Below are 21,620 nucleotides of genomic sequence, written 5' to 3'. Positions count from 1 at the left end.
CCTGAAACAAGGTACTAAGTAGAAGTAATTAATACAAGGCTTGTGTTCACACCTTTACTCATTGGAGTTCACAAGTATGGGAGTTTCACAAAGTAAACTTTGTAACTTTATGAGTTCACACCTCCCTTGAAGCTCTTTGGGCCAGAGAGCACTATGGGAGAAAACCCACAATCCCTCTCTTGAAGGAGCATAAATAGAGCTTCAATGGGCCAGTCAAAGAAGTTCTTCAGAGTGAAGAAGCTACAAGTCGAGATTTCAGCGGAGTTACGCCAGAAGCCCTCTCTCCGAGGCAAGGCAAGAGAGAATATATTCCACTTGGCTGGTTGGTCGCAGAAGAGAGTTCAGCTGCATTGAAGAGGAGCACTCTGGTGCAGACACAGAGCACTTTGGGAGAACTCACACTACTGTGGTAGGTGGCTGGGCTCCTGCACGCCCCCCATTGAGACCAAGCTGGTCTGAAAGACTCACCAGAAAGCTGGCTGAGCCCCAAGTGAAGGAGACAAGAGATTCATTCCATCTCTGTGCTGGTTGGAGGCAGAAGAAAGCAGAGGCAGAGGCTGAAGGACCAAACCTTTGGATTTGGCGACGTTCGGAGGGAGCTCTTGGAACCAAGCAGAGAGATAGACCTCTAAACTAACGGGGCTATATTGGAGATAATAAAAGATCTGAACTTTTATCACCTGGCTGTGTTTTGAGAAGAAAAAGCTCACCACAGTTGTTGATCTGTAATTATAGCTTTTCTGATAGTTGATGGAAATCTAATGTGCTATGAATTTAGAATTATTTCCTAGTTAAATTAGTTAATATATGAACCATCTGGTATGAAAATAAATTTTGCATGTATGAGAGAACTCACTTTATTAGTAAAGTACTGATTGCTTCTTGAAATATATGTACTGTTTAGTTAGTCTTGGAAGCAATTTGCATTGTTTTTCCTTCTACATTCATTTTCCCTAGCCATCTTACTTTGAGATAGATATATATATCTAAAACACACTAATTGTCCTTTATATCTATTCCCATTATCTCTATCACCTCCTTGCCTCCTAAACTGGAGACTCTTAAAGGATAAAAGAAATTATACAAGATAACATGTAATAAATAACACTCCACATCTATTTATTTATGCACTTGTACCTACCGTTATGTTGGTATAACTATGTTCCTATTTCTCCATTAAGTTTAAACTTGAAATTTGAATAAATATTCTCATTTGAAAATATGAACTTGAATAAATTCATAGTTGTGGATTTTTAAGACTGCTCAAGAACAGTTCCAAGAGTCAAGATACAGATTAGAATTTCAGAAAACATTTATCTAGTTGCACTGTATCATTTTTGCCTTGGTATTATGGAAAGAGAGAGAAAAGGTGAGATATAATATTCTTTTTAAAGAACAGACCTTACATAAAAAAGGAAACAGATCAGAACTTCAATAAAAACTTATCTCACCAAAGCATGCTAATTGTTTCTAGATAACATCATTTGAGCAACATTTAAAATTTTACAATAAATTGTTAGGTTTTACTTATATAAAAGAATTGGCATACTAGTTCATTATTTCTGTGAGTTCACATTTTCAAATGATGAGTTTTACTATTATAATTGTTATTCATCAGAGATATTCTTTTTAGAATCTTTTCTCTTTTTTTTTTGTGGTCAAAACCTCTAAATGTTCATCTCTAAAGAAAAAATCTAATCTTTTTTTTTTTTTGATCTAATAAAATATGCCATTTCTAACTGTAAGATCATTCTATAAATCATTATCATTTTATTTATTTTTTGCTTTTCTTTTACATGTATAATTTAGACATATAGAGTAATAAAAAGCTTCTGAAGATTTCAAAATTGTCTTATGTGTATTTGGTTTTCATTTAATTGTTTTGCATATTCTTTTCTCTTAGAACCACCTCGACCCATAGCTCCTCCACAGCTGCTTGGTGTTGGACCTACATATTTGTTGATTCAATTAAATGCCAATTCCATTATTGGTGATGGGCCCATTATCTTGAAAGAAGTGGAGTATCGAATGACATCAGGATCCTGGACAGAAACTCATGCTGTCAATGCACCTACCTATAAACTATGGCACTTGGACCCAGATACTGAATATGAGATTCGTGTTTTACTCACAAGACCTGGAGAAGGAGGGACAGGATTGCCAGGACCACCACTTATCACCAGAACTAAATGTGCTGGTAAGATTGAATACCTGTTGTTTGCTATTTGAATGATAAAGCATCTATTTTAGCAAATGTGATGAGTTTTAATTTATTTATTCCATTTCTCATTCTTATTTCAGCAATATCTAAATAGGTACAATAGGTGCAAACAAAGTTTTTGGCAGATTTTTTTTACTTGAAGTAAAGTATGAACTTAGAAATTTAGCAGATTTAAGGAGCTTGGTTATGTTAGCTTTTCCAAAATTGTTTTCCTTTGCAAAAGGGTTTGTCTTTGAGATATTTTATAAGGTAGAACTTCTTTAGTTCATATAACATAATTTCAGGAATTATATCCATCTCTTCAAACCTAAATAGAATACATCAGAAACTCATCTTGCTTTTGTTATGCTACATCTATTTTTATTGCAGTGACTATCTCTTTATGACCTTTTCTATATTGTACATTGTTAAATCACAGCATTAGATGGTCTTTTTCTGTGGAATTTTGCATATTATATATGTGCCATCAAGAGAAGACCTTGTGGGATGTTCAACAAAATACTGAATCTTTATATCTCTGGAAGATCTCTTGCCTCATAATAGGTTACTCTGATGCAAAATCCACATTTCCTATTGTAGAATGAAGGAGTTACAATGGAGCCAAAATTCTGTGGATAATTCTCATTAGGAAACTGTTATTTATCATTCTTGATTGGCACAGGATGTGATTATTCTTCAGTCCAAATGAGACTATTTGACGTTCATGGTTATAATTCCAAAAATCACTGTAGCACCTTTATACTTAAATAACCTTGATAATAGACAGTGGAGAAATACAGTGAGACAATGGAGAAAGAAAGAAGGGAAGACAGAAAAAGTTAGGAATTCTTAAGAGGGATGAAAGTATTGGGGTTGGAATTTCTTTTGCCTGATATAATAGTATTCTTAATGTTAAAGGAAGGGTGATATTTAATCCCTTGACATCTATTTGATATAGAGGAAGAAGTCACAGGTTTAATTTTCTCAGAAAATGATTTGTTTAGTGTTATTTTGAAACTATTTATTATAAAATTTTAAGTAGGTACTCTGATTCCTAGATTGTCAAAGCAGAATTCCTTTGACATCCATCATCAGGTCAAAATATTGCTTAATTACACAATTTAGTTGCACATCTTTTTTTAAAAAATCTTTAATCATTTAAGTTTTGAAAGAGGATTTATTAGGAAATTGAGGTTGTTTTATTTATCATTTTGAAAAGTGCTCCGAATTTTATTTGTATTGAATATTTTAATAGCTATTCTTATTATCATATCTTGCAAATTTCATGATGTCTGGGTAAGTCTTTTTTTTTTAAATACTTTTAATATACAGACTGCATTAGATAATTAGGATTTCATATTCTAGGTTAAATAAGAATGATGCATACATGTTACAGAAGCTTAATTTTAGTGCCAGCTGCTGTTATGTAGTAATCAATGACTATCTTTTACTCAACAATACTATTTTTGATTTCTTTGGTAGAACTTATGGAGTTCACCAGTCATCAGTTAAATTACCAATAGATCAGGGATGACAATTCACTCTTATTAAATGGCTGATAATTTGCCAGACTGTTAGTTGCTAGGCAGTTATTTACCATCATATGTATTGAAACAAATTTCTAGTAAAAGAATTGAGCATTTTAGACTTTTTGTTTTAGGATTTTGCTAATGTTAATATCCTTTATAGGATACTGTAACAAACTGTATTTGTAATAGAAGGGAGAAAGATTCCTAGAAAGAGTCAAATGAATGTTCCTTCCTCATGTCGAAGTTTTGATATCGTTATAGCATCTAAAACTGTGAGGCTTCTCTTTGTCCTCCATTCTTTCCTCCAAAAAAAAAATGGTATTATAAAAACAATGTACTGTGTTGAGAATACTGATAAGGCATTCTGTAAGGCATTTTATAAACTCGATATCCAAGCATTCAAGAAAAAACAATATAAATGATAACTATGTGGTTCTTTGTGCTAATTGGAAGAGAAAATACAAAGCTGATTTATGTCCCTTGTTTTCCATCTTTACTTACCAGTTGGGATAATAAGATACACTTGAAGTAGAATACTGTGAAATTGGAATGTGATAAGTAAAAACAAGTATAAAGTGCTCTGAGTTCAGATGAAGGAGATTTTCTGTCCAGCTGGAAGGATAAAATAGGGAATAGGGAATGCTTCATGGAAGTATGTGAAAGATGAATAAGATACACATAATTAAGATGACATTAAGAAGCAAGTAATCTGTGTTGAAGTTTACCATCACAAGCAGAGATACAGTTTTGGGAAGATCCGAGTTATATTCAGGATGGAGGATATTATGAATTAAGCTTGAATGATAAGTTGGAATGGAATTGTGTATGTCATAAATACTAGTTGAAGGATGTTTTTCTTTCTTTCTATTTTTCTTTCTTTCTCTTTCTTTGTTTCTTTCTTCCTTCTTTCTTTCTTCTTTCTTTCTTTCCTTCCTTCCTTTCTTCCTTCCTTCCTTCCTTTCAATCTTATCTGGTAAGCTCAGGCTGCTATTGTAAATTTTGAGTATTATAGACATATGGCCATGACAGTGCAGTAGGAAGATTAATGTTATGACTGGTGGTTAGGGTAGATTCCAGAGGAACTATTTAGTAGCCTTAAAGCCACTTAAGAAACCACAGAAGTAATGCAGGCAAGTGGAAATAAAGACCTGAACTCAGATGGGTAGTGGTGAAAATTATTGAGGAAGGATAAACATGAACAAGGATACAGAAGGATGATCCATAGGATTTGGTTGATTGTCTGGAAGTTTGCGACTGAAGAAAAAAGTCATCAAAAATTATTCTGAATTTGAGTTTGAGTGATTGGGAGAATAGTAGTTCCAATAAGAGAAAGAGAAGTGTCATGAGGATGAACAGATTTTATGAGAGGGAAATGTAGAGTGTGTTTTTTAAAAGTGGAGCTTTGATTTTGATGGAAATCTATTAAGTCATTGGGAATATGAGTCTAGAGCAGAGGAGAAAGGACAAGACTAGAGGCGAGAGTTGAAACTTTGGAATTAGTTGGGATTAATTATAGAGAAATCATAGAAAAAAAGAAGTCAATGGATAAAAGGTTGAACAATGCCCCCTTTATAGGTAATACATGGAAGAAGACGGGTGCATTTGATATATAGAAAAGGCAAGAACTTATAAAATCATAAAATAATGAATGAAATGGACTCTAGAATGGTTACTAGTCTACCATTTCATTTTGCAAAAGAGAAACTGAAAATAATTTGTCATTTGTCCAAGATCGAAGCAGGATCTTCACTGGCATTTTTCTACTCTTCCATGCTGTCTCCCTCATAATGTTCACATTCACCAAAATTTGTTGAATGTCATACATAGTATGATATTCTACATATAGTAAGAATTTAATAAATGCTTGCTAAATAAAAAATGAACTCTATTAAAATTTAATTATTCCTGTATGCTAAAGAAGAAAGATCTGAGGGAGCCTAAGCAGGGCAGGTGGAAGCGTTGTTGCCTTTGTGAGAAAGGAAGTTTAGATTAAGTTTAAATATATTCTTTCTTTCGAATATTTGGGACTAATAAATGTACAGTGATGCAACACCAAAAATTGTTTTACCCTATGATGCTCAGATACTACAGTACCTGAATTCCTCTTCTACTCCAAATTTTTCCTATTATTTGTACTAGCTCCTTTTGCTTTTTATTATCTTTGTTTTCATCAAAAGTGAGCAGAGTATATATATACATTTTATTTTAAATGGCAATTTATTTACAGATGGTTACTTATTCTTTCTTTCTGGTAATGCATGCTTAATGGACATTTGCCACCTTTTTATTTGTATAAATGAACTTTTTGGTTTTACTCAGAAATCATTTGTAGTTGGCCAGTTGTGTAATGTCTGATAGTGACAGCATTTGAGGTAAATGAAATTATACCATACTGTTAGTTATATTTTATTATGAAGATGAAAATCCTCTTTGAATTTTTATATTCAAAGTATGTTTTGTATTATCTTTGGTAAGAATGATTATAAAATTCTATGAGATATTTTATCCTAGGAATAAACATTTATTTTTGAGAAGAAAGCAAAAATAATTTATATTCATAGTTGTTTTCAAATTTACAAATGTCTTGACATTTCAGAATAATATTGTATTGATCTTTTTATAGTGCTTTTCACTTGAGTCATACTAGTATGTTGTTTTGAGGCATGAAAGTGAAAATAACCCTTTGAAAAAGGGCTTTACTTCTAGCGTTGGAGAAGTTTATGTTGTTATTGTTTTTAATGATCTTTTCTACTTTGAATATTTATCTATTATTTTTGCTTAAGTACAGACATTTGTTGATTTTTAATTAAAAATGGAGAGTCTGATGCAAATATTTAGATTCATGAATCCCTTAGAAGATATTTTATTTCTTCAATAATAACAGATCATTTTTACCATATCTTAAGTTAGCTAAATTTAAGTTATCTAGCTAAGAATAATAGTTAACATTTCTTGAACATTTTAATACTTTTCTTAATATTGCAAATACATCTTTTTTTTTCCTTTCTAACAAACTGGGAATCAGATGCTATTTTTTATTACTATTTGACCTATGAGGAAACTGAGACAGACAAGTTAAATTATTTGCCCAGGGTTATCCAAGTAAAAAGTGCCTGGGCAAGAATACAAGTCTAGCACTCTATTCTGTGTCTAACTTCTGTTTTTTGATTAATCAATTTATAAACATATATTAAATTTCTATTCTGAGGGAGCATTCTGGGAAGATGGCAGAGTAAGTGGTAAATTTCAAGCCCTCCAGAGAAATTGAAACACAATAGGACAAATTTTGCTTCAGGGTGAATATTGACTGGTGAAAAAATCAAGAAGACTTAGGACAGAACAGGGGTCCTCCTGATACAACCTGAGAAGATCTGAAGAAAGATCCCCATTTGAAGTGCAAAACACCTCCAGGTTAGCTCCACTGAAGTCAAATGGAGATCCCCTGGGTTATCTAGATGTGGCTAGAGCCTCAGAAAGAGTCACCCCACTGTTTGTCATTTCAGAGTTTAAGTCCTGGAAGACTGAGTGAACCTTGGCTGACTGGGAATGCCATGCCCAATTGTGCTGTAGGGATGTGGCCTTGGTTGAGAAGGAACAAGCACTCTGTGAGTGCAGATGCAGTGGGTCAAGAACACTGCTGGCTGTGGGTACTTGCAGGAGAGTGGATTTCTTGGTTTGTGGTTCCTGGTCAGAGTGGAGCGGTGAAGAGAAATTTACACTAATGCCTACTACTTTAAAAAAAAAAAAAAAAAAAAAAGAACCAGTAAAGAAGAACTCCACCATTGAAACATATTATGAGAATGGGATTCATTTTTAGAGGATGGCACTTTAGTTAAAAAAAAAACAAAAACAACCTTCTACCCCAACATGAATGGCTCCCTCCAGAGAGAATTTATAGAAGAACTTTAAAAAAATCAAATGAGAGACATTGAGGAAAAACTAAAAAAAAAAAAAAAAAATCATATAAGGAAAAAAAAAAGATTATGGGGAAAAAAAATTAACCAGCCAGAAAAGAAGGTACAGTGTCTAAGGTGAAAATAATATTTTGAAAATTAGAATTAGGCAGGGGGGAGCCAATCAAGCTGTGAGAGACCAAGAAATAGGAACAGATTATAAAGAATGTGAAAATAGAACATAATGTGAAACATAAGAAAAATGACAGATCTGAGGAAAAGATCAACAAGAAAAAATATAAGAATAATTGGACTGCCAGAAAGCTGTGACCAAAAAGAGAACCTTGACACAATAATGCAGCAAAAAATCCAAGAAAATTGCCCTGGAGTGATAGAACATGAAGAGAAAGTAGAAATAGAAAAAAATCCACTGATCACCATCTCAAAGAGATCCTATGTGGAAAACACACAGGAATATTATTCCCAAATTTCAAAACCTTCAGATAAAAGAGAAAATTTAACAAGAAACAAGAAAAAAAATTGAAATACATTAGAACTACAATTAGAATTGTACAAGACATTACCAGCTACAATAAAAGACTTCCAATCCTGGAATCATATCTCCCCAACAATCAAAAGAACTAGATCTATGACCAAAAATAGCATATCCAGGAAAGTTAATTACCAATAATATTGAACAAAGAAAAATAAACATTTGACAAATTTGAAGATTAGAACTTTCTATCAACCCAAACTGAACATAACAGAAAATTTAAGATGTAAGATCCAATATCAAAAATCAGTTTTAAGGAACTCAACATGAACAAACTGTTTAATCACTGACAAATAGGTTTTGTTTTTTATGGGAAATGCATATCATATGTTTATGATTCACATCAAAATTGTGTAGAGTTAAGGTAAAAATTTAGTAATCATGTTGTACAAACGAGGTGCAGAGGAAGAATAGACACAGGCATTAGAGGGGGGAGGAGGGCTCATAGTTCTGAAAACCTACTCACATTGGGAATGTAGGCAGTAGTGTGTGTGTGTGTGTGTGTGTGTGTGTGTGTGTGCATGTGTGTGTGCGTATGATGTATGTGTGTGTGCATATAGGATGTATGTGGGTGTATGCATACGATGTGTGTGTGTGTATATCATATCATACCATACATACCATAAAGGGTAAAACACATTCCCAAATCTATAAAGAAATAACAGGGGAAGGATGGGAAGATGGAGAACCAAAGGATGAGGGAAGAAACAAGGGAGAGGATCCTTGAATGGGAGGAGGTTATGTTTTATGGAGCAGAATTTGATTAAAGTGTCAGCAGGGATAGGAATGTATATATGTGGGGAGTTTGTATGTGTATGTATGTATGTATGTATGTATGTATGTGTATGTATATATATATCTTTTCTTAACTAGAGCTTGCTTGGAAATTAAGGGGGAGCAAATGGGGCGAAAGAATAAAGTAAATAAGGAGTTCAGCAGAGAACCAAATAACTATTTACAAGGAAGTAAAGAAAAAAATGGACATTCATGAATATATTTTTTTCTGATTTTATATATATATATGTATGTATACTTGAACTGGTATTTCTTGTTATATATTTTGAATCCTCCTTGTTGTTCTGCTGGGTATATAACAGTGTTGTCTTTTGTTTTGCTTTGTTTTGTATTCATTTTTTTTTTTCTTACACTGTTTTTTTTTTTTCAAATAGAATAAATTTAAAAATTTTTCTATTCTGAGTGAAGGTCTATTATATGTATTGGGAATACAGTGACAAAAATGAATTGGTCACTGTCTTCAAAAATGGTTAAAATAACAATTACTTATATACATATATATTGAAATGATACAAAATGAATATAAAGCAGTTTTGGAAGGAAGGTCACACAGAAAACTGGTAGACCCAGGAAAGACTTTATGTAGGAGAGGCTCTTGATTGGAGTTTTGAAGGGAACCAAGACAGAGAAATGGGATTGCAAGTAGGCCTATATATCTGGGACAGAGAATACCCAGAAAGGATTAAGGTATGTGAAGATTAGAAAGGTAGTAAAGTCTAAGATTGTAGAGAGCTTCACATTCCAAACAGCAAAGTTTATATTTGGTCCTAGAAGTAATCAGGGGAGCCACTAAAGCTTATTAGTAATGGAAGGAGCAAGTAATATTGTAAGATTTGTGCTTTAGGAAAATCACTTCGATGACTATATAAACAATGGATTGGAGTTTGGAAAACTCATAGGAAGTTATTATAGTAGAATATGAAAGATATGATAGGAGTCTAAATTATGCAAGCTATCTGAATAGAGAAAGATTCTTGAGCAAGGTGTTGAGGAGAATAAACAATTAAATTTGGTGAATGATCTGATATGGAGTAATGAGAGTGGGAAAGAAATGATAACTAAGGAAGGAATCACTCTTAATAAGAATATGCTATTCAGGTGCTTAAAAGGATATGGAATGCTAATGGATAAAGGGAAGAAAAAAATAATGATTTTCTATTTTTATGCTTTTTTAAAAAAAGTGAAAGGTTTTTGTTGTTTAGTTGTTTCATGTCTAACTCTTCATAATCATGTGGTTCCCCTCCCCCCCTCCAAGGCAATTGGGTTTAAGTGACTTGCCCAGGGTCACACAGCTAGGATGCCATAAGTATCTGAGGGCAGATTTGAACTCAGGTCCTCCTGACTACAGGACTGGTGCTCTATCTACTGCACCACCTAGCTGCTCCTCATGTAGGGTTTTCTTTGCAAAGACACTAGAGCAATTTGCCATTTTTTCCTCCAGTCTATTTTAAAAGATGAGGAAACTGAGACAAAAAAAGATTGACTTGCCCAAAGTCACACGGTCTGAGATCAGATTTTAACTCAAAAGCCGAATCTTTCTGATTTGAGGCCTGGTACTCTATCCAGTATAATATCAGCTAGCATCAGTATAATACTAAGAAGTATAAGACTATCTTGTTAAAAAATTATAACATCTAATTGTGTTAGAACTGGAAGGGAATTTAATAATTTTTGTTTTGTTTATTTTATTTTCTTTTTGTCTAACCTGCTTATTTTACAAATTAAGAAAAAGAAAGAAAAAGAGGATACCCCAAGTTTTTAATTAGCTTGTCTACAATCATAAATTTATTAGTCTAGACCCCTGTCCTATTAAAATTTAAAAAAAAAGAATTGAGGCCTACCAGTGGCCTCTCTCAGCAATCTCAGAATTGTATTCAATCCTAAGGTTCTCCCCTGAAAGTCAACCTCTTATTTTGCCACATTCCTGAGTGGCTTACTCTGAGTGTATTGTATTCCACTCTTCACAGCTAAGTAGGAAGTAGTTATGTGCCTCAATGTTTAGAAGCTGAGTCAGTACTCAGAAAGACATGAATGTAAATCTGGCCTCAGACATTTACTAGCTGTATGACACTGTACAAGATATTTAACCTCTTTCACCATCAGTTTCCTTATATGTAAATTAGGGAGAATAGTAGCATCTACATTCCAGAGTTGTTGGAGATATTATATGTAAAATGCGTTGCAGACTTTAAAGCACTATGTGACTACTATCTGCCATTATTCTTTTTATTTTAGTAGAGAGCTCTTCACAGGTAAGAAATGAGTTTTGTGCTAGAAGTGAGAGGGACATCATTTATTAAGGTGTTTTAAATTTTAATATTCAGGGAGCATGTCATGTTTAAATTTATTGAAATGTGCAGGTACTGATTACTGACCTATCATGATTCAGAAATCAGTATATGAAGAATTGTAGGGGCCCGATTTGTAAATGTAGTATTTTATTGGGCAAGTATAAATCTGACTGTACTTAAGCAAATGTTTTTTTTTTTTTTTTTAATTGGGAAATAGGCATTTTGATAGATATTGCAAGGAACAAAATTTATTCCTTCATATAAGTTTGTTCATAAGAAAAGCTTTGCAAATAAATACCAAGATTTATCAGCAAATTTGCTTCTTTTTTTTTGGGGGGGGGGGAAGCATTTGCTGTTTCCTGATGATTACTCAGGTAATCAAATTCTTTTTTGCTTACTTGACATAAAGTATTACTCTCCCTAGGTGAGTGAGAAAGTGAGGATTTAAAGGATACCATTATCCCAATTTCTGATTAGTGTCTTGATGTAAGCTTAAAAAAAGTTTAAATCAAAGGATATTTCAGGCAGCAGTGGACATCATCTTGTTGAACATGAATTGCCCTGGTTAAAAATTATAGATTGGTTAAAATGTGGCATGCACGTTAACAGTTTTGTGAGTAACAACTAATTTTACTATTGGCCCAAAAGAGAACATGAAATATTTTGCTAGAACTTAAAATATATTTAAGAAATAGCAATATAATTCACATAGTCATAAAGCCTACAACAGATTTAAATAAGTTCCATTTAGACTTAAGTCAAATAAAATCGAATTTTGCTATTTAAAGGTCATCTATATCATTAGTATTATACTTCTACTACCCCTATCTAAAAAACTAAGACTTAGTAGACCTAAAAAATATTCTCCAAGGTTATAAGGCTAGTTAGTGACAAGCTTATTTAACAGCAATAAACTTTGTCAATGAAGGCCACTAGATGGTTCAGTGGATAATACTTTGGGCTGAGAACCAGAAAGACTCACCTTGCTTACTTCAAGTCCAGTCTCAGATACATACATACTTGTATGATTCTAGGTGAGTCACTTAACTCTGTAAAATGATCTGGGGAATGAATTTGCAAAGCACTCAAGTTATTTTTGCCAAGAAAACCTCAAATGTAATCACAGAAGGTCAGGCATAACTGAATTGACTGAAAACAGCAATCATCTTGCCAGTTAGCAGATATTGTTAGATTGTCATAGCTTGTGTGATCTGTCTTTAAGATGTCTTCAGCACATACTTTTTACAGTAAAAGACCAATGATGTGTGGTGAGCACTAAGGGTGCATGTGAAGGGTGGAGCAACTAAACTCTTGATTATAGTATTGACTGTGTTTTAATTTGCCTGAATAGATGGCCAGGTATCTTATAGAAGATATTTTATTATATGAAAATTATGTTTCCAAATAATCATCCTTTTTCGTATCTCTTTTGTAGGATATTACATACTTTTTTCATTCTTTCTTGCAATGATCTCATTTCATTTCCCCATTTTTCTTCTAAGTTTCTTTTAAGATACTTTATGCAAGAATAATTTATTTTCCTTAAAACACACAGCCTGGTCTATGTTGTTGTTCATAAAGATTTTTACAGCTTTTTTTTTTTTTAAACATGTATTTTAAAAGAGGCGAAAGTGTGACACTATCTTAATGGGAAATCATTCAAAAATTCTATAAACAATTGAGGAAGATATGCATTTCTGTGAGCCTGTTTTCTTTGGGTATGCCATCTGGTATAGAGGCAGGGAGAAAACACTTTTTCTTATTAAGTGGAAATAAACTGTATCCTAATCAAAGACCATCTGAATAGGAGAGCTAGAACAATTGTAAGTTACAATTGCTCTTACATTGATTTTTATTTGGACCTCACCAGTTGTAGTCTGGTGTTATATTAAGTTGATATTTTGGCAGTGTCACCCTGCTTGATAAGGTCAATAGTTCAGTGCATCCAGAACGTAATATATTTACACAGATGGGACAGTTCCTTTCTGTTATTTTATTGAAATCCATTGCTGTTGGCACTTTTCAATGAAACGTGTAGATCTCTGAAGCAAAGAGGGGAAGGTTATTTTTTTAAAGAAAATTTCCTTTTTTTTTCTTTTTTTGACTCTACTCCCTCCCTGTCTCTACCTTAAAAGGTAAGGGATTAGCTTTAGCCTTCTGGCTACAACTTTATCAGTGAAAATGGAACCATATATATTGATTTTTTTTTTTTTTTACTGGTGTCCAAGATAGTTATCAATCACAAAGACTAGTTATCAATGACAATCAGCCTTGAGGCCAAAAAGCTGTGGCAAGCATTTGTTCAGCAGTATGAGTTGACTTATGATTTGATTTTACTTAAAGGTTTTCCTCAAGGTTGTTTTATTATATTCTCTGTCTGTCTTTCTCTGTCTCTGTCTCTCATTAAAGTGTGTGAATTATTACTATTATTATTATTATGTTTCCTTTTTCTCTTCTCTTAACTTTCCTCTCTCCATTTCCTCCCCTTTCTCCCCTCCTGTTCATTTTTTTTTCTAGTGGTCTTTCTTTGTCTATTTCTGTCCATCTCTGTCTTTTTGTCTCTCTCTCTCTCTCTGTGTCTCTCCTCTCCTTCCTTTTCCCCTGTGTCTCTCCCTCTCTCTCCTCTCCCTTCTTCTTCTTCTTCTTCTTCTTCTTCTTCTTTTTTTTTTTTTTTTTGTTCTTCCTTCCCAGCCTATTTCCTCAACCTGGTCCCTCAGAGATAATATACTGACCCTCCCTTCTTGCAAAAAATACCCAATATGAATTAAAATGGTGAAATATGGGGTAAGAGTGAAAAAAGTTTGAAGTATATCTCCTATCGGAGAACTTAAAAAAATAATAATGCTTTATTGCCCGTTTATTCTGTTACACAAACCAGTAATTCAAATATCATTTTTGGCATTAATGCCAAGTATAATTCCATAATTCTCTAATCTCATATTAGATTTTTTTTCTCCAAATGTGAGCTTTTTCTTGACATTAATTGGGAAAGGAAGACAAAGGTATTTGAAAGTAAAATTTTCAAGTGAAGGATTCTATTTGTATTTTTTAAAGTAAATAGCCACCTGCAGATGGTTTACTCAAGATTGAAGCCAAAACTTTCTTATTTATATTGGAAAAATAACTTCAGTTTCAGAGAATAATAATAATTGAAATACCAAGAAGAAAATGGCACACAGGGGTAAAAATGATCAGATTTGGAATAAAGAAGAAAATCAAATACTCCCAATCTTATTTTCCTCTTTTTCTTTTATAATTCTTTCTATGTCCTTTGGAATAATTTCCCAAATTCCCAAGAGTTTTTCATTAATTTTAGAAGCTTCTTGACTTCTCCCATGGCAGCCCTCACATACTGCAAAGAGTATACAGCAGTGGTTCTCAAACTTTTGTTTTCAGTATCTTTATCCTATTAAAAATTATTGTGGATCTCTCCAAAACATTTTTGTTTATCTGGATTATATTTATAGACATTCACCATATTGGAAATAAAAACTATTTTTGAATTTGTAGACCTTCTGAAAGGGTTTCAGAGATCCCCAGGATTCTCTAGACCATACATTGAGTACCACTGAAATACAGTTTCAAATTGTCAGATGAACATACAATGTGCTTTCAATGAATGAAAATATCTTGAGCATCATCTTGCATTGATACTTTGAATTCTAGGTTGGAGAAAATGAATTAATTGAAAGATTTGTCCAATCAATTCAGGAAACAAGAAAATGACTTTATATGCATGACTCATTGATTTCTAGCACTTTTTGGCAAGTATCACAAACCATTTATGTTTCCATTTCTTTGTGTGTGAGTGCTTTTAAAAAGCACCCTCACAAGCATAGTTATTGATTTTGTTTTCAGGAACTGTTCTTGAAGAATTAGAAATGAAATTTAGTGAGAACTATGGCATCATGAAATGGAAATTAATAATATCACCAAGTAATTATTGTTCATAGTTAGATGGGACAATATCAAGGAAAATATTAATAAACCATATTTAAAAAGTCTGTGCTTTGTTCCCTGAGAAAAGGAGTTCTGAGTGTAAACCTCATTTTGAATTGGTTTTCTTTGGATAATGTTTGAAGTCAAATCAAGATGTTATTTCCAATGTAGATGTCAGGTCCAAGTTTAAGTAGTTACAAATGATATCCCTCTTTAAATTCTCCTCTCTGGATTTATGATCTATGGCAAACTTAGCCTGTGATTAAAAGCAAACAGAGAAAGTCTTAGTGGTAGACAGAGTTGTCACAATCTTTTAACAGTTAACAATAATCCATTAATAGTTTCTGTAACTGGGATTCTGACAATTCAAAGTTGTTAATGAACTTGATTAATATTTTTATATTCTTAATCTTCAAGTTTTACTCAATTCAGGTATTTTTTTCTAATTAGATTAATTTTACATATTTTAATCCTATTCATTTAGTTTATTACTATTGAAACTGATATGTTTAATTTCCTTTAGACTTGAAACCTTTTTGAATCTGATAGTAATAATATAAAGCAATTTTTAATTTGCTCCATTAGGTTACATTGAATTTTGGAAAAGACTGTGTGACAGTATAAATCCCAGGATGAGTGTACCATAAAGATCTTGAATCTTTCTCCAGGTGCTAGGTTTTAGGTTACAAGCCTTTGATTCTCAGACCATGACTTGTGACTTCTTAGTGGCTTAAAAGAAGCTAAAAGTAAAGGTTCTAAATTCATTTTTGTATGATAAACTCCTTAGTATTTTGAAGCCTGTGAAGAATTATCACAATAACATTTTTAAATGTATAAAATAAAATATATGAAAGATTATTATTATTACAAAGAAAAACATTTAGATTGAAATGCAGTTATCAGAAATTTGTGAAAATGATTTTATAGTCCCTAGAATAAGAATAACCTAGAGCCAAACAACTCTTAATAGTAGAGACAGCTTTACTTCTTCACTGATTTTCTCCCCCTTACCTTGGTATTCTGCTTCCCTTTCATCTATCCAGCTATCCCTGTCCTACTCTAAAATGACATGAACACAATTATCCTGTCTTTTATTCTCTGGTAGGTTTTGCTAATAGGAAAAAATGACCTATCTTGGGAAATTGCATAACAATTCTACCTTATACCTCATGTATATAATTTGTATGTATAACTGTGTTTGTGGAGTAGGGAATAGGAGTGGGAGCAGCTTGCATAAAAGGCCATTTAGATCATAAGAAAACCTAATGACTTTTTACTATTTTTTGTTTTGTTTTAAAGATTTAAAAATTGAAAACTATGTTTTTAAGCTATATGTGAAGGATAAAAAACAGTTATAATTAGGAATCAATCGGAGAAACTCGAGTGATCCTTTAATAACAAGAGCATTTATTCAAAGGATTGATTCTTCTTGATTCTCATTTAAATCTCCATTTTTACTAGCCAAATTGCAGTCTTATTAGCTGCTACTTAGTTGTAGCTGGTATGTGCACAATATATGGTGCATGTTATTTTCTTTGTGTTTATAATCTTTAGTGACCATGGCAATGAGTAACTCTCTCTGTTTCTTCTTTCCCCCTCGTAAACCTAAATAGACAGATGGAATAGTCTAATAAAAACATAATGACAATTCTGTTCTGAAATGTTCCAAATTGAACCATAGTTAATGCATTAAATGAGAAAGAAATTTCAATGGGGATATATTCATGCCCTCCATATTCCCAAAGGCAAAGTCTGTGCAACTTCAGCTGTCACTCCAAATGATACGTCCTAGAAATGTCATTGAATGATGTCCATTTAGATTTTCATCTTTTCTGAACATTTGGATAAAATTTGAGCTCTAAGATCCCTATATCTTTATTCTAATATGCTTCCTTTCCCTACCTTTCTCTTTTTCTCTTCTCTTAACTTTCCTCTCTCCATTTCCTCCCCTTTCTCCCCTCCTGTTCATTTTTTTTTCTAGTGGTCTTTCTTTGTCTATTTCTGTCCATCTCTGTCTTTTTGTCTCTCTCTCTCTCTCTCTCTGTCTTTCCTCTCCTTCCTTTTCCCCTGTGTCTCTCCCTCTCTCTCCTCTCCCTTCTTCTTCTTCTTCTTCTTCTTTTTTTTTTTTTTTTTTTTTTTGTTCTTCCTTCCCAGCCTATTTCCTCAACCTGGTCCCTCAGAGATAATATACTGACCCTCCCTTCTTGCAAAAAAACCCCATATTTCACCATTTTAATTCATATTGGGTAAAGAGTGAAGAAAGTTTGAAGTATATCTCCTATCGGAGAACTTTAAAAAAATAATAATGCTTTATTGCCCGTTTATTCTGTTACACAAACCAGTAATTCAAATATCATTTTTGGCATTAATGCCAAGTATAATTCCATAATTCTCTAATCTCATATTAGATTTTTTTTCTCCAAATGTGAGCTTTTTCTTGACATTAATTGGGAAAGGAAGACAAAGGTATTTGAAAGTAAAATTTTCAAGTGAAGGATTCTATTTGTATTTTTTAAAGTAAATAGCTACCTGCAGATGGTTTACTCAAGATTGAAGCCAAAACTCCAGTTCAACTATTTAAAAGCAAACTCCTGCTTCATTAAAATAATATACTGCTGTTCCACAACTTTCTTATCTCTAAGATGTATCTTAAAGGAGTAGACTTCCATTTTTGAAATGGAAATACCAGGAATCAGATTCAGAGTGTCGAGTTATTTTTTTTTTCAAAGTATAAAGTTAAAGACAAGTTTTACTTTGAAGGACTTTGTGCTTCCTCTCTTACCATTTAATACATAGATGTTATTCTAATATTCTTATACTTCAAAAATATATTCCCATGTTCCTTTCTCTGAGTGAAAAAAAAAAACAAACTAGTCTGATTTCTTCTAGATTTTACCTACAATTAATTCATTATCCATCCATTATATTACAAGATGATCCTGAATATTTTTTTTATATTCTTTCTTCAAAGATTACTTTGAATTATCCTTTTGAGCTGGTACTATTGACATCTTCCATAGATATTTTTGAAGTTCTTGAAAAGCTTTTCATCTCAAGTGTTTTAGTAAGAAATGACATCCTTTCCTTCTTTTTTTTTTTATTCATCTCCTTGTCCCTAATCCACTGTTGAGGAGATCCACATTGACCAATATTACATTTTTACCTTTTAATCAGGTTAGCTAGAAGATTTATGAAATGACTTATTCTTTTAACTAGTTTGAATTCTGTGCTTTTCTGAGATGAACTCTTGGAGCATCCCTTCTCTCTTCCATGGGCCTGTCATAATAAGAGCTAACATTTATATTTCATCTTAAGTTTTCCTAAGCACTTAACATGCCTTAAGATATTTGGGCCCCAGTACCTCCCAATGATGTATAATAGATATTCTATCCCTGTTTTATAAATGAGAAAGCCAAGACTCAGAAATATTACCATATGCCCATCTTGACACAGCTAGACAATTTTAGTGTTGGGGTTCAAACTTGATTTCCTGTAAGCATAATACTGATGTTCTGTTTCCTAGCTAGCAAATTAGAAAGAATGTTTTAAAAAGGAAATGGGGGTGGAGGTGGAGCCAAAGATGGCTGAGAGCAGACATCGACTTTCTGTGACCTCCTCTGACCTTCTCTCAGACCAAAAATAGATTACATTTCTAAACTTATTTTGGAGTCAAAGAACCCACACTTATTTGGAGTACAATACATTTCTAGAAGATACCTTGGAAAAACTTCAGAACAGGTCTGTTTCAAATGGGCAGGAAGACAGGCTGCTGAGCCCAGACTGCAGCTTCCATGCACCTGGGAATCTTCTGTGAGCCTTTTAAGTTACTCTACTTTGGTTGCAGGTGAGTGGTTTGGCAGATTTGCTACAAAAGGCAAATTGTAAACCCCTGAACCTAAGAAGAACATGGGACCTACCCCAGGGCAAACTAAAGCTAAAGCAGCTGTCAATCCTTTGCATTAAGCAGACCTCAAGCCTTTAAAAAAAAAAAAAAAAGAAGTCTCACCATAGACAGTATATATATATATACACACACACAGAGAGAGAGAGAGGAGAGAGAGAGGGAGAGAGAGAGAGAGAGGGAGAGAGAGGGAGAGAGAGGGAGAGAGAGGGAGAGAGAGGAGAGAGAGGAGAGAGAGAGAGGGAGAGAGAGGGAGAGAGAGGGAGAGAGAGGGAGAGAGAGGGAGAGAGAGGGAGAGAGAGGGAGAGAGAGGGAGAGAGAGGGAGAGAGAGAAATGCAATGAAGAAAACAATTCGATTGGCCAAATACAAAAGAGCTACAAAAGGTAATTGAAGAAAACAATGCACTAAAATTTAGAATTGAACAAATGGCAGTGAATGACTCAATTAGACTTCAAGAACCAGTCAAACAAAATAATAATAATAAAAAAGGAAATGGTTGAGGATCTGTGGGAAGGAGAAATACAATTATGTCTATATCTGCTGCCCTGCCTTATTTCAACTCCAAGGAAGAAGATGCCCCCATGCCATGTACTCCATAGTTTCTCTACTACTCTGTCCATGCCTGGGCACTTAACACAGTGCCTTTCACTTAGTAGGTGCTTAATAAATGTTGATTATATTTGATTAAATGTGTTATTAATAAAATTATAAAGTGAGTCAAATATTATGGAAAATAATTATACTCAAAGTTACAAAGAAACCATTTGAACCTGCTGGATTACATCCAGAAGAGAACAAAGAAAGCAGGAAAGAACTCATAAATTACAAAAGTATTCTTAGCAACATGTTCCCCTCAATTTTGTCATTGCTGATCAAATTATATTTTATAAATGTAATAGATGAAAGGGATTATTTCATAGAATCATGAGTTGGATTTATCATTTAATTCAAAAAGTTGTTCATAAAATTGTGAATTAAATGATAAACATTGATTGAAGTGAGAAGTGGGAGAATAATTTATGTAATGTCTTACAACAATTATAAGAGTTAAAAAAAAAGTCTTTAAAAGGCTTATTAAGTTCAGTGATCAATGTAAAGTTCAATCATGTTTTCTTAAGACTTATATTGAACATTTCTTCTCACATTCTTGAACAAAGTTGATGGAGTAGATTCAAAATAGGACATACTATTTTCAAATGTAGCTAAAGTTTGCTTGGTTTTACTAATTTGGGTTTTTTTTTTTCTTTGCGGGGCAAAGTTGTCTAGGGGAGGAATGAAGCAGTAATATTAGCAATATTTTAGGTTGAAGAAAATGAAAAAAATCAATAAATGAAATAAATGCTAAATGAAATGAAATCAAGTTAAAAAAATTAACTATATCAAGTTAAAGAAGAGGAAGACAAAGTAGAATAGATTTGGAACTGCAGTATTAAATATGAATGATAAAAACAGCAAAAAACTAGATTTTTGTAGCAAGAGAGAAAAGGTACGTCTTTATAATATCATATTTCATCACCTTTTTTGTTCTTATTATACTCTGATGATATTTATTCAAGTAAAAATTTTAAAAAATATTTAAATGAAGGAAATCACAGATTAGTCAAATATGCCTTAATTTTACTATTAATTCATTATGAAACCTTCAACAAATCCTTTGTTAATTTGTGAAGTTACTGTGTATCTCCTCACTTCAAATATCCTCTGTTCCTCTGATTACAAAGATGTATCCATAAAGCAGCAGAACATGTTTATCTCAAACGTCTTATTTCTCTCTTCACTGCACTAATTTGGCACCACTTTTTAAGTTCTGTAGCAATACTTATTTTGTATTTCTTTGGTTTCTTGATATGCTTACGTGGGTACCTTTTTCCCTCTTCTACTTTTCATCTCTTTTTTGTATGTTACCTTTCTGTTAGATTGTAAGTTCCTTGAGGCAGGTTTTATCTTCTTGTATTTTTTCTCCAATATTTAAAAAGTGCCTGGAATGCAGTAGACATTTAATAAATGTTTGTTGATGATGATGTTGATGATGATTGCTTTGATTTGTCTCTTACTCTATCTTCTGTTTTCTAGTTTTAATAATAGTCATCCCATCTGTCTTTCATTTCAGACCCCACATCTGAAATCAGATCTCACCACTTATCACCTATAGTAAAACTCTTTGTATAACTTTTTTTTAAACTTAACAAACTTTATTGTTAACTGATGCACAGAACAATATTATTTGGTCTTCCTCCAGAAATATAGAAATAGCTTTATTGTGTCAAATGAGATTTTATTCTTTAAAAGAGGATTCTATCTCTCTTTTAGTTTTAGATTTATCTTTAAATTATGTGGTGTCATTTAATAGGAAAAAATTGATTCTTAATTCTTGCATATGGTTCTATCAATTTAGTTATTCTTTCATTATATGCCACAAAATGATGATTGACAAAATTTTAAAGTTCATATAGATTTCTGTGTGACAAATCCGATATGTCCTTTTCATCTTTGTTGCACCCAGGGGATTCTTTCCTT

General features: G+C 32.8%; 1 protein-coding gene across 1 annotated transcript in view; it reads left to right on the top strand.

Annotated features, from left to right (window-relative positions):
• Nucleotides 1-21,620, top strand: part of PTPRK (protein tyrosine phosphatase receptor type K) — a 539,585-nt gene that overhangs the window by 247,382 nt on the left and 270,583 nt on the right. The window contains exon 6 of the mRNA XM_051997718.1: nucleotides 1,904-2,197. Within this exon, the coding sequence (XP_051853678.1) occupies nucleotides 1,904-2,197 (294 nt within the window). The remainder of the gene's footprint in view (nucleotides 1-1,903; nucleotides 2,198-21,620) is intronic.

Source organism: Antechinus flavipes, chromosome 4 (assembly GCF_016432865.1).
Source record: "Antechinus flavipes isolate AdamAnt ecotype Samford, QLD, Australia chromosome 4, AdamAnt_v2, whole genome shotgun sequence".
NCBI lineage: Eukaryota > Metazoa > Chordata > Mammalia > Dasyuromorphia > Dasyuridae > Antechinus > Antechinus flavipes.
The sequence above is the reverse complement of the archived record's forward strand: the minus strand, read 5'-3'. Positions and strand labels throughout refer to the sequence as shown.